Consider the following 12013-nt stretch of genomic DNA (forward strand, 5'->3'; position numbering starts at 1 on the left):
GAAAAGGCTTTTCTTGTGGTGTGCTTCCCCCACAGGAGGATACAGGTGGACTGTGGGGGTTCAGGGAGCAGGAGTTGCCTGCTGACTCGAGGCAGAAACCCTTGCTCTGTGTCAAAGGTTTCACATCACAGGGCTCCCTTGAACAGAAAGTTGTCCGTGAGGAAGCTCTGTGATTTAGTCTGTCTGCTCTCAAAATGGATAGGGCAGAGCAAAGGCCCATGGCAGGAAGCCCTGGGGCTCGTCTAGGCACACCCCTGATTATTCTCTGCTTTGGAAGGAGCATAAACACCAGCATCATGTACAAAACATGCCCCATGTAGGATGGGTGGGTGACTCAGTGGGGATAAAAAAAAAAGTCCTGCAAACGAGGCCCAGTTTAGCAACTTCAACTAACTTTGGTAACTGGCTGAGGACACAGTGGTTCACCTTTGTCAGCTCAGAGCAACAAGCAGACCAGCTCTGTGCTTGGCTGCTGCAGTGAGAAGAAGGGAAGGCATTGTGTCAGAGCCCTGGGACGCAGCCAAAACTCTGGGCATGAGAAAAGCTGGCACCTGCTTCCACCGCTCAAGTGGAGAGATAAGGACACTGCTTTGTCCACCAAGGTGAGAGCAGAAGGCAGCACTAATCTGACTGGGGTGGCAGATCCCAACTGTGTGCCCCCCACAGCCAACATCCCCTCCTCCCACCACCTCTTCCTGTCCCACAGGCTCAGCAGGAGCATTTACCTTGGATGGAGATGAGTACTTGAAGGAGACTGGATTTACTGGTCCACCTTTCTGTCCCCTGAAATGCACACACAAATGTGTTAAAGGGCTGAAGCACCAGCAGTTTGCCCTGTGACAATGGTCAGATGAAGTGAGGCCCCAGTTCCTCTGCATTCCTGTTGCTGACAGCCTGTGGCTCACAGCAGGAACAAGGAACTGACTCCACAAGCACGTGATGTACTGGTGTCCCATCTCAACAACCTATCTCTCCGTTATTTTTTTTTACCAGCACCACACCCCATCAGGCCAGGTCTGCCTGGAACAGTGTAACCCTACACACCAGGCATCAGCTCCAACCCCTCCCCAGCTGCCTTGTCCATCTACCTGCTCATAACACATAATGTCCCTGGCTCCCTGTTTATTCCAAGTTTTCAGCTGGACTTTGTACCATGCTACAGGATTTGTCTACAGTGTGGGAGACAGGGACCTAAGCAACAGAATATACCCCATGCTGGTGTTGGCACCTCTGCTATGGCTTCTGACCACAGGCTTCTCATTGAGGAAGAACAGACAAGCCAAATACAGATCCAGAAAAAGCCAAACTATACGTTACCTGCTCCAGGCACCTAAAACAGGGCCCAAAACCACCCCCAGCTCAAGCATCACCCGAGACCAGAAGTCACCCAGGTCTGGTAGGAAGCAACTTGTTCCAAAAGCAGCTCAGCACAATCCCTGCTTCCCAAAGACAGGTGGATGACAGCATTACCTTGCCTATCCACGTCCCCAGGAGGCTGACACACACTTTGCCATTGTCATACAGGTTGGGATTCAGTCTCCCACTGCACTGGGAGAGGTAGCGGAAGAGAGGTGGGACCGCAGGGTAAATGTTGGGGAGCTGGATGTCAAAGAGAAAGAGTCCATCTTCATAGGGCGTGCGTGTGGGCCCTTTGATAAGTGCTGAGAAGAGATCCTGTGGGGAGAGGCAGCAGGTCAGACACCGGGAAACATCCTCTTACCTTGCAAGGGCTGTATTTATGCACAGGGAGAGAAGGGATGTGATTAACTCAGCCCTCATAAGAGTCAGCTCAAGCAACACATCTCGGGGCACCTTCCCCCTAGAAACTGCACTCAAGCCTTTGGATCTGCAGCAGGGCTTCAGGGATGGCCAAAATCCCCAAGCTGCTCACTGCTGACACCAGCCCCTTGCTGGCTGCCTGCCTGTCTTCCTGCTCAGCACCCGGAACCGGCTCCCTGCAACCAGGAGCTCCTTGTTTGGCCACCCTGACTCGGGGAATGCAAAAGCAGCCGTTTTGGGTAATTACAGCCCTGTTTCACATGCTGCACACATTCCTGCAGCTCTAATGCACTGGATTAAGGCTAAGCAGGGAATTCCAAAGAAAGTGATCCGGATGATGAGCCCAGCACTAACACAGAGGCATTTGAGAGCAGGCACTTGCCATTCGATCCTCGAAGGTTTTAACCATGATGCCATCGGGCAGGGAGGTGGCCAGGAGAGCCATCTCCTTCCGCACGGTGCTGAAGAACTTCTTTGCTTCTGGGGGCTGGAACTCCATTTTCTTGAAGGCATGGGAATCTGTGGGGCAAGGAAGAGAACAGGATTACAGCCTGCCTTTGGAAACTGCCACAGGTTCTTTGTGAAGATAGATCTGATCATGTGTAATATGCATCGTGAGGAAGAGAGGAGTTAACTTGCTTTGGTGCTGAGCCAGGAGGCAGGAGAGATTATTTGATGTTTCCCACACGGTACAGCAGCCACAACCTGCATCTCCTGTTCTCAGAGTCCTAACACAATGCTGTCCCTATGCCCACAGCCAGGATAACCCCACAAAGAGATGGCTTTTTCTCTGCCAAACCGAAGCACAGCTCTCCTTTTTCCTTTATACACACCTGCAGGTTCAGAACAGTTTGTCCACCTTTCTCTCTCAAGTCTGGTCTGGCTGTACCATGAGCACCTTGGGCTCTGCTGTCACCAATGTTCCACACAACCAGATGCTATTTGTTATTTCTGGCCATTAACATTGGCACCACTCACCCACCAAGGACATCCAGCCCAAGAACACCAGCTGTCCCTGCTCTGCTTCTCAGCCAACTCAACCAAAAAAAGCCTGAACAAACCCTGCAACTTTCAAGGAAGTCTCTGCAGCCCTCCTACATTAGTTACCAGTGTGGAAAAGAGGGAAGCACACTTCTGAGGCTTGAGGAGGTGCAACAGAGCCTAGAGACACCATGACACAAGAGACAGACACCTAGGGACACTAAAAGCCAGGTTTGGGTCCCAGAGCACACTGTGCTACAGAAGTTGTGGTAATTTCTCATCCCTGGTTAATGAGCTGTGGAAACAACCAGGAAGAAGAAAATACACAGTCCAAAAGGCCTTGAAGCAAAGGTTTTGGAGAAAAACACTGCAGGACAGCAACGAAGGACAGAGCATCCCACACTCACCTGGAGCATACTCCAACACAGAGAACACTTCTCCCTTGGCACTGGTGAAGGTGACTCCAGGCTTGCCTCCACTCTGCTGGCAGAGCACTGGTGTCTCACTGGGCCACTCTGACCTCACTGGTGTCTGTGCCTCTGCTTTTTCTTCCTTCTTCTCTGTCTCCACCATGGCTTCCATCTTTTCCTCCTCAGCAATAGCCACATTATCCAAGGTCTTCTTGAGATTTTCCTGCAGCTTTTTAATATCATCCAAGAACTTCTTCTCCCGAGTGGGTTTTTCCAGCTCCACAGTTGGGGAGGTGGGAGAGCCAGTCAGCAGCTGCTCCACAGTCATATTTTTCAGGCTTTCCAAGATCTTGATGGCCTCCTTTAGCTCCCGGAAGCTCTTCGGGGTTCCGTCCTTGCCACCTTTCTCTGTAGCAAGATCTGCAACTGCCATAGCCACAGCTCCCTGGACTTGCTCCTCTACTTTTTTCACCTCCTCTGCTGCTGGCTCCTCAGGCTCAAAGTCCTCAATTTTCGGGTGGTCATCATCCATGAGGCCATTGTCTGTCTCCCAGCTGTCACTTTCATCCTCCCACTCCGAGGATGCCCCGCTGGTGCTGCCGTCCACAGAATCGTAGTCCGACTCCTCAATTTCTGATTCGATGTTGTACAAGTGCTAAAGGAGAGCAGAGTTACGTGAGACTAAGGGTGAGGCACAGAGTTTTAGTTGTTTTTAAAAGCAAGCCATGAAAAAGGAGCTTCCATCTGGGATTGGCTGGGCTGTTTCAAACCCTTCCAATTATAAAGGGCTGACTTGCACAGATTATGAAACCACACAGCCCCACTGTTCAAAGTATTGGGGGGTTACTAGGGCAGGTTTTCAGTGGGCTGTAGCCATCCTAGTGTCTGGGATCCAGTCAGGGACAACAGACAGGTGCCAAAAAACTATCTGGATGCCCCAGGGTTTCTGAACACAGAGCTAGTTCATAAGGTATTTGGTATCATATAAGGAGTTAGTATTTCTGGTCCTGCTTTTGCACCAGGAACTGTGTTGGCACAGAGCCCTAGTTTGGCTGCCACTCCATCCTTCCACAGAGACAATGCTGGAACTAGGAATGCATTCCCATACCAACTTTCCTTTTCTGTGGCACACACTACTTGCTGTCAGAGCCTTGCTACGCTGCTTTAGCTGTTATATGTGGCTACTGCTTAAAATTCAGCTGGGACAATGAAGCCTCACCCAAGCTGCTGAATAAGCTCTTACATAAAATGTTCTCTTCCCCTTCACTACTGAAAGCTGAACCCATCCCCACTCCATCCAGCCTCACCTTCTACAACCTGCTTTTGCACATGCTACGTCTCTCAGAAGGTCCTGCTGCAGAGGTTTTCAGGTAAGAGCACCAACACAGAACCAGGGGAGCAAGAGCACCTTTACAGGGTTGTGTTTGGAGTTACAAGATGGGAGCATTTTATCCACACACTTTTAACACTTGAGTGACAGCCCAAAAATCCTCTTAATGTGGCAAGATATGACCCCAGAGGCTAAAGCACATGGACACTCAGTCATCTTGTCAAAGCCTTCAACTGAACCAGCACTGTTGAGCCAGTCCTGTGCCAGTCAGAGACAGGCAGCCAGTAGAGGTTAGTTGGGTTCAACACAAGTGACTGCAGGCAGGAAAAGCCATCAAAACTCACTGCCCTCAAAGCTAATCCAAATCTGAATTGGAAAGTTAATTAGCCAGTTATGCCATCTTTATTTTTAGAGCTGAGAAAAAGCACCCAGACAGCTTGTCTCTGGGCACATGGTCAGGCATTGATAAATCACGGTTTTACCAACTGATAATTCCTGCTCCTGACATTTCCCCGACTCCCATAATTACGCAGACGAGCAGAATCGAAGGGACTGGCGTGACACAGCAGGAGCTGCTGCAGAGCCCCGGCACCGCAGTGTGAGAACAGCCCTTTGTGGAGCACACATCAGACCTCTGATTGTGCCTGTGATCCAAGCACATGTGACAACAGGGGGAAGGGAGACAGCAGCCTGCTTTGTATGGCTCCAGTCCACTGCCATAGTGCGGGCATTGACTATTCTACTGTAATTAATGCAGAGCTGCTGGGTTTAAAAAGAAATCTTGATCAAGTGCTTTGTACTCGCAGAAGGCATCTCTGCAGCAGAGGTAGTGGTGTCACTGCCACAGTGATGGAGATGGGACCCTACAGATACAGGTCGGCTCCTATCTTTAGGCTGTCTGCCTTAATCCAAGGAAACAAGGAGACAAGACAAGGGATGAAACTGTATGGGGAATAGTGAGCACAGTACAACAAAAAACTCAGAGCAATGCAGAAACCACGGGGGTGCAGTGGATTAGCAGTGTGGTTGTATCTGTATTTTTAGGCTTGCACTCAACCCTTTTCCCTCCCTGCCCTGGGATAGGATTCGGGTCTGATCCCTAGGTTAGCTAAGGTGACAACTTGTGGCTCTAGCCCAGCCCCTGGAGGAGCTTCTTTAGCCAAAAAAACCCACTATGGTGCCATTTCACAAGCAAGACAGAACATGCAACAGTCTTTCAGCAGTGCCTTGGTTGGGCAATGCACCAACCCGGGCTCCAGTTAGAACGGATGATCCCTGAGCTCTGCAGAGCAGCAGGTGCTGGAGGCTAAGGACAGGGCTGTGGGCAGAGCTGTGAGTATGCAGTGCATGTGTGAAGGCAAAGCCCAGGCTTTCCTATTCTCTAAATAGAAGAGCAGTGATGACCAATTAGTTGCCCAGACCTCCTGACAGCAGATGGATTTTCCTGTGCTAACAGAACTGGGAAGCTGCCCTGCCGTATGGGAACGCAGCAATCAATAGAGCAAGATTCCCTTACCCAGGAATCATCCAGGATTTAAATCCAAGAGTCGTCACTCAGCTAAAAATTACAGGGATATTGTGAGCTGGAACAGGACCTCACCTGAGGCAGAATGATAGTCTTGGAGTTATCTGCCCACACCACTTCCACCTTACTGCTGACATCCACACGAGCCACCTGTCCAACAGAAGGCTGTGGAGACAAGAGTGGTTTGTCAGTCCCTTTTCTTTCCCAGGCACTTCATGCACAAGCAGGAAGGTTTTGACCAACACACACTCCCTAGCTGGAGAGCCACTTAAAGTAACACTTGCATCCTACACATAGAAACCACACAACACTGCCACGGAGATGGGGAAAGCTCCCCTCAAGGAGCAGGGCACCAGCAGGGCTGGTCTGGCAGGAGATCCTGATCTGTGATCAGGACCAGCGGCCTTTCTGCAGGCAGCAGGGCTGGGGCTGTGCCAGCAAGGGACAGGAATTTCATGGAATGGGGGTGCCCTCTAGTGGGGTGCCCTCAGCTCCCCCCTCCCCAGCACCGGGGGCTCCCCACAGAGCACAGGCATGAACAGACAAGTTGCAGCTGCTCAGGGTGTGCACAGTAAGGAGCACCTTGCCCTGGCAGCAGGTTATTTAGGTCAGCTGAGCAGGCTGGGATGTTGTTTCACGCTGCTGAAACTAGAACTGCAGTAAGGGCTGCACTATACCTTTTAACCCTTTTTTAGGGCAGCAGGCTCAAAAGCTGGAGGTCTCCCTCCACAGTAAGGGTGTTTCCTAGCAAAGGGTGTATCCTCTACAATATAAACTGTTCCCTCTTACTCCCCAGGAGATCGCTCAGCTCAACAAAATTAACATGTACATAACTCAGGTGAAACCCAGAACTCCAGTCTTCTGTTGCCAAGTGAAACTGGTTTCATGACAAATCCACCTTCACTATTGCTCAGGAGCCCACAGAATATCCTTTTATTACAAGTTACTCTGAAATCCTAAGCAAGAGTTTGATTAAAAGCCCTCAGGCTTATGTTCAGTTCTTGTCTCAACTTCACTCTTGCTCTGCTGCAGACTGTCATCAAGGTCAAAGGATTTCAAGGTCACATCTCCACCAGACAGAGATCTGATGTGTTACTCATGACAGCAGGGGACACTGATACGAAATTAGCAAGCTAGGGAGTTTAGGATGCCCCTGTGGGGTCTAAAGCCCTCCTACTGACTCTTTTAAGTGTCTCCACCAATACTTGGTGACAATGTGGTCAGCTAACTGTGCCCAGGACCCACCTCATCTTCCTTGGCCGCGGCTCCGTCCGAATTGCCGATCCGGATCACGATGTCAGTCGTGCGGAAGCGAAAGTCCGGATGATCAGCAATGTCATACACGCTCACATCCTCCTCCTCCCCGATCAGCTGCACCGGAGACAGAACGATGTGTCAGCCCCAGGATGCTGCACTGACCCCCACAGCACACCTTCAGCACTTCAAAGTACTTTGTGTTATATTTTGTCCATTTTCAGCTGCTCCAACAGCCTGCAAGGAGCTGCTCCTGTCCCTTCCTGTCACCTCATCCCTGTAGCACGTCAGTCAAGGCACAACAATGAAAGGAAGCAGATATTCTGTCTCATCTGCTCACCTCACCTTTACTTCAGGTTCCACATCACCATGAGGATGAGACATGCAAGCACAGTGTTTTATTCCCTTCCAAACACCCAGATTTCTCAAAGCAGTTCGCTGGGGCCCAAAGGGTCAGAGTTTACTTTGAAACGGTCCAAGGCAACAGGAAGTATATGACAAAAAACTTGTCACTTAATGGGAAACATCTTTCCTTTGATTTCTCCTGGAGGAAGAGAGCTACAAGCTCACAAATAATGAGAAATGGGTAAAGAGGAGCACAACCCCAGGTCAGACTGATGTTCTGCTTCTGGATGTGAAGGGCCCTGCTCAGCTATGACAATAAGGTCCTAGCCTAAGGCAGAAAGCAGAACACCAGTTTTGTTCAAGTCCCCCTCTCATCTCCAGCTAGGCTTAAGTCTGTCAAGACTCTGGAAAATAGTGTTCCTACAAACCCCAAGAAAAAGGCATTAGGCTGACTATGGGCAATGGCACTTGGCAGAAGCAAGCATGACAACTTGCAATAGATTAATCCTCTTTCAGTGAACTAGCAAGGACATGGGGAGGAAAAATTCTTAGAGTGAACTCAAGAAATCAACTGCCCGTGAAAGCTTCAGGAAAAAAAAAAAATCTTCATCCATACCAGAGCCTGATGGTTACCACTGGATGTAAACTCTGCTTGCTCTTCACTGCCTTGCAGACATCTATGAATATGAAGTGACATCACTCTAGCTAAGCCTCTCAGTCCCAAAAGCACATTGCTGTTCCCATCCTCAAGGACACACTCCAGTACAGAACTGATTCCCACACTTATCTGTGTTTATCTGTGAAGCTTGTGCTTTTTTGTGGCTGCTTTTCTCTTAGTTGGTTCCAGCAGGCACTCACCTCCACATCATCTCCACTGGATTTCAGCTTGAACCACTTCACCACACAGGTACGGCCGATATGGTCCCCAGACTGCACCACTCCATATAACCCGGGGTCCTGGGAGCTCTGACCTTTGGGTCACAAGGGTGGAGAAGAAAACAGACAAATCAGGCAAAGGAGCACAGGCTTTGCTCAGTGACTGAGGCTGTCAGCTCCCAGGCTCTCATGGCTGATGCCTTCCATTTGTGAATGGCATGAGGAAAAACAGTTCTTCCCACACAGTCAAAATTGTTGCCAAACTAGATCGGTAGAGCTGGAGCTGATGGGTAACTTCAGTTTCCTCAGACTACGTCCAACCCAGAAGACCAGTCAGAGTATTACTCACGGGAAATGGCCACGAAAAACAGCCTCTGTTTTTGCTAAGCCAGCTTTTCTGCTCCCCAACCTGACAGTATCTTCTACTCCCCCACTGTTGAGGGTCTACCCCCACTAGAAAAGGAGTTGAGAGCCAGAATATGTGTCACCAGTATTTCATCCAAAAGTTCCAAGTCTCCTTGAACCTGTAACCTTCACTAGCATCAACAATTTGTTTGGTGAAGAGAAGGGATTCAAGAAGATGCCTCTGGATCCCAAAACTCCTCATGAAAAAAATGGGAGAGTCATGATAAACCAGCCACACAGAGAAAGCAGCCTGAGGTGAGCTGTTCATTTCTCCCCTCATTCTGTGAGAGAGCTCAGAGCTATTGGCACTTTCAAGGAGAAGCTGGGCCACCCCTGCTCTGCAGAAATACTGAAAATCCTAGCTTGGCTCCTTGGCATTTATTCTTTCCACATCTTGCCTATTGTCACAGTTCAACTTTGGTATGTAAATAAAGGCTCTCTGCTGCCATTCATGTTAAGGCAGCTGAATCACTGCCACCCCTGGTAGGTGCCCACCTCAAGTGAGCACTAACAGCTACTTAAAAAGAGTGACTGTACACGAGGGGATCCAGACTGAACAATACTTTGCAATTAAAAGCACATTTGTTCCCCGGGAGCATTGTTTGGACACCCAATACCTCTTTTGTCCACCACGAAATCGCCGGGGCAGAACTCGTTGTTGTCCAGATGATGGACCGGGATGAGCTCGTTGGAGCGGATGTTTGTCTCCACGGTGCCGTCCTGCCACATCACGTCAGCTGAAGTCATCGTGGTCACCACTTCCACAGCAACCCTGGGAACACAGAGAGGCAGCGAGTTACCAAAGGGAACGTGATGCTGCCAACATCAGGAACCAAGATGGATCTCAGCAACGCAAAGGTACACGGGTCAGCAAGTCAGGAAAACCCATCTAGGCCCCGTGGAAGCAGCTACACAGCAGGCTTTGTTTTGATGGGTTCTCAACCCCTGCAGATGTTACACTGCTGCAAGTCTATACTGAAGGAGGACTGACTCTCCAGGGAGCTGATGCTGAGCTCTCTTTTGTTCCTTATGGAGCTAATTAATATCTACCAGCACTCACTTTCTAGCCCTGGCAGAGGCACAACAGAACATTCGAATACTTTGAGAGTTAAGATCTTCTCCACTGGAGCACCTTCCAGCCTGGCAGCTCTGAGGAGTCTTTGAAACTAGAAGAGCATGGGACTGGAAAGATAAAGCACCACAGCCCTTCCAGAGAGAACAAACAAAACAAAAAGAAAATAGGCAACACATTGAATATGGGTAAAGCAGAAGGATTTTGTTTAAAAAGAGAAAAGTGTCCTTCCCAGCTGTTCAAACACATACATATGTCTCTGCATCTCAGAAATTAAACCCAAACATGCCACAATGGACCACATGCTGGTTTTCTGCTGTGGGGCTTCACAGGGATTCTTGAGGAGGCAAAGTGCTTGGGGCAGGAGGGACAGAGCTGCAGCCTAGCTGGACAGACTCTTCTCATGAGCCCTCTGCTATTTTCATCTCTCCTACAGCACAGAACAAACCAAATCCCATGCTGACTTTAAATCTCCCCTTTATTTTGTTGGCCAGGCCTTCCAGAATAACACAAGTGCTGGGTTTATGTTGGTTTCAAGTCAAACCGTAAAGACAACACAATAGGCACACAGCTGTTTGCTCCCAGCTCTGCTTTCATGAATGTCAGAGAAATATTTTTAAGTGGAAATATGAAGTTTCTAGTAGGGCCAGCACTCAGTAGCAGAAATTATCAGAGAAGGGTCTGTAACAGGCCAAGTGTGGTGGGTGATATGCCAACAACATGGTTCCTTGGGGGACATTGCAGCTGAGAATGGGAGTGGAAAGACAGGCTAAGCAAGGAAATGACACAGTCCTGTCTGTAGCACAAAAAAATCACGGTTTGACATTAATAAAAATCCCTGTATGTCCTCACTAAAAGATACCCAGTGGTCCGTGTGCTGCCCGGAGAACTGCAGCAGGTCACTCAATGATGGCAAAGCCACATGCTGAGCTGGCCCCTGCAGTCAGAGCTCCAGGAGCTGACACATCAGATCTGGTGACTAACTGCAGGCAGCCCATCCACCCTGCATTTCTCAGCAGTGCCTGGCAGCACATCCCCGATGGCCTCACCAGCCTCATCAGAATATTCAAACAGCAACGACCCCTCACACTGAGCTGTGACCAGCTGCCACATATGCCCTTGAAAGTGTCAGCTGGAGGCTCACTGTGTTGAAAAAGCTTCTGTTTCTTTCTCTGTGACATGGTCATCTCTGCATTTCCTTGTAGGGAGCTGCCCAGATCCAGCACAGGAATCTCTTGGTGGTGCCATAGGGATTTCTCCCCACCGCCTGAACGGTGCAGAGACCCACCAGGTTCTCTAGCTAAGCTCTCCTTAGCAAAACCTTCAGTAAAACAGAGACACTCTGTGGGGGAGTGAGATATGAAAAGTGAACCAAGAATCCTTTCCCAGGAACTCTGTCACACACTCCAATTTTTTAATTTCACTGGAATACTGCTCTGCTGAGCTTTGCAACCTTCACACCTAATTTCTCCAAAACCCACAAGGACTCAAGGAACAGCTCTCCTTACATATAGGGAAAGCTAAAATACCTGCACAAAACGTCAGTGAAGTTCATGGCATTCTCAAACTACTGGATCCCTTCAATACTCAAAGTCACTTTCCTGGGAGAATTCTCACATGTTCTCTTGCACCAGCTCATTTCTGATGCAGGATCTGTACACAACTAAGTAGCCCAGGGAAGCAGCAGACAGGCAGGCCAGTTGTCAGATGTCTTTGCATCTCATGAAAACACTTCAAACATTCTCAAGTTAGGTAAAAGGCAAAAGCTGCTGAGATCCAGCTTTATCCAGAAATGGGCATATATATGCAATGCTCCCTCCTGCAAGCTACTGAAATTCCTCCAAGGCTCTCGAGGAGTAAGTGCACTTAGTTCACTAAAAAAACAGCTAATATTTAAAAGTATACTGCTGGCAAAAGCTGCAGATCTCAGTGCAGAGGAGGTAAGGATAACAGAGACCACCACAGCACACCCCTCAGCCAGCCCAGACCTCCGTGCTGCTCTGGAGACAGCTCTCTAGGATAAGCTGTCCATTCCT

The 12013-nt window shown here is 49.3% G+C and overlaps 1 protein-coding gene across 1 annotated transcript in view; it reads right to left on the reverse strand.

Moving 5' to 3' along the window:
- The window catches only part of UBE2O (ubiquitin conjugating enzyme E2 O), a 61915-nt gene that overhangs the window by 4644 nt on the left and 45258 nt on the right, over positions 1 to 12013 (reverse strand). Inside the window, exons 10-17 of the mRNA XM_051797864.1 lie at positions 9523 to 9677; positions 8483 to 8595; positions 7271 to 7396; positions 6101 to 6190; positions 3168 to 3825; positions 2162 to 2298; positions 1471 to 1674; positions 726 to 783 (exon numbers count right to left, since the gene is read on the reverse strand). Of these exons, the coding sequence (XP_051653824.1) occupies positions 726 to 783; positions 1471 to 1674; positions 2162 to 2298; positions 3168 to 3825; positions 6101 to 6190; positions 7271 to 7396; positions 8483 to 8595; positions 9523 to 9677 (1541 nt within the window). The remainder of the gene's footprint in view (positions 1 to 725; positions 784 to 1470; positions 1675 to 2161; positions 2299 to 3167; positions 3826 to 6100; positions 6191 to 7270; positions 7397 to 8482; positions 8596 to 9522; positions 9678 to 12013) is intronic.

This window comes from Manacus candei, unplaced genomic scaffold (assembly GCF_025592945.1).
Source record: "Manacus candei isolate 608988 ecotype Guabito, Panama unplaced genomic scaffold, ASM2559294v1 h1tg000047l, whole genome shotgun sequence".
Lineage (NCBI taxonomy): Eukaryota > Metazoa > Chordata > Aves > Passeriformes > Pipridae > Manacus > Manacus candei.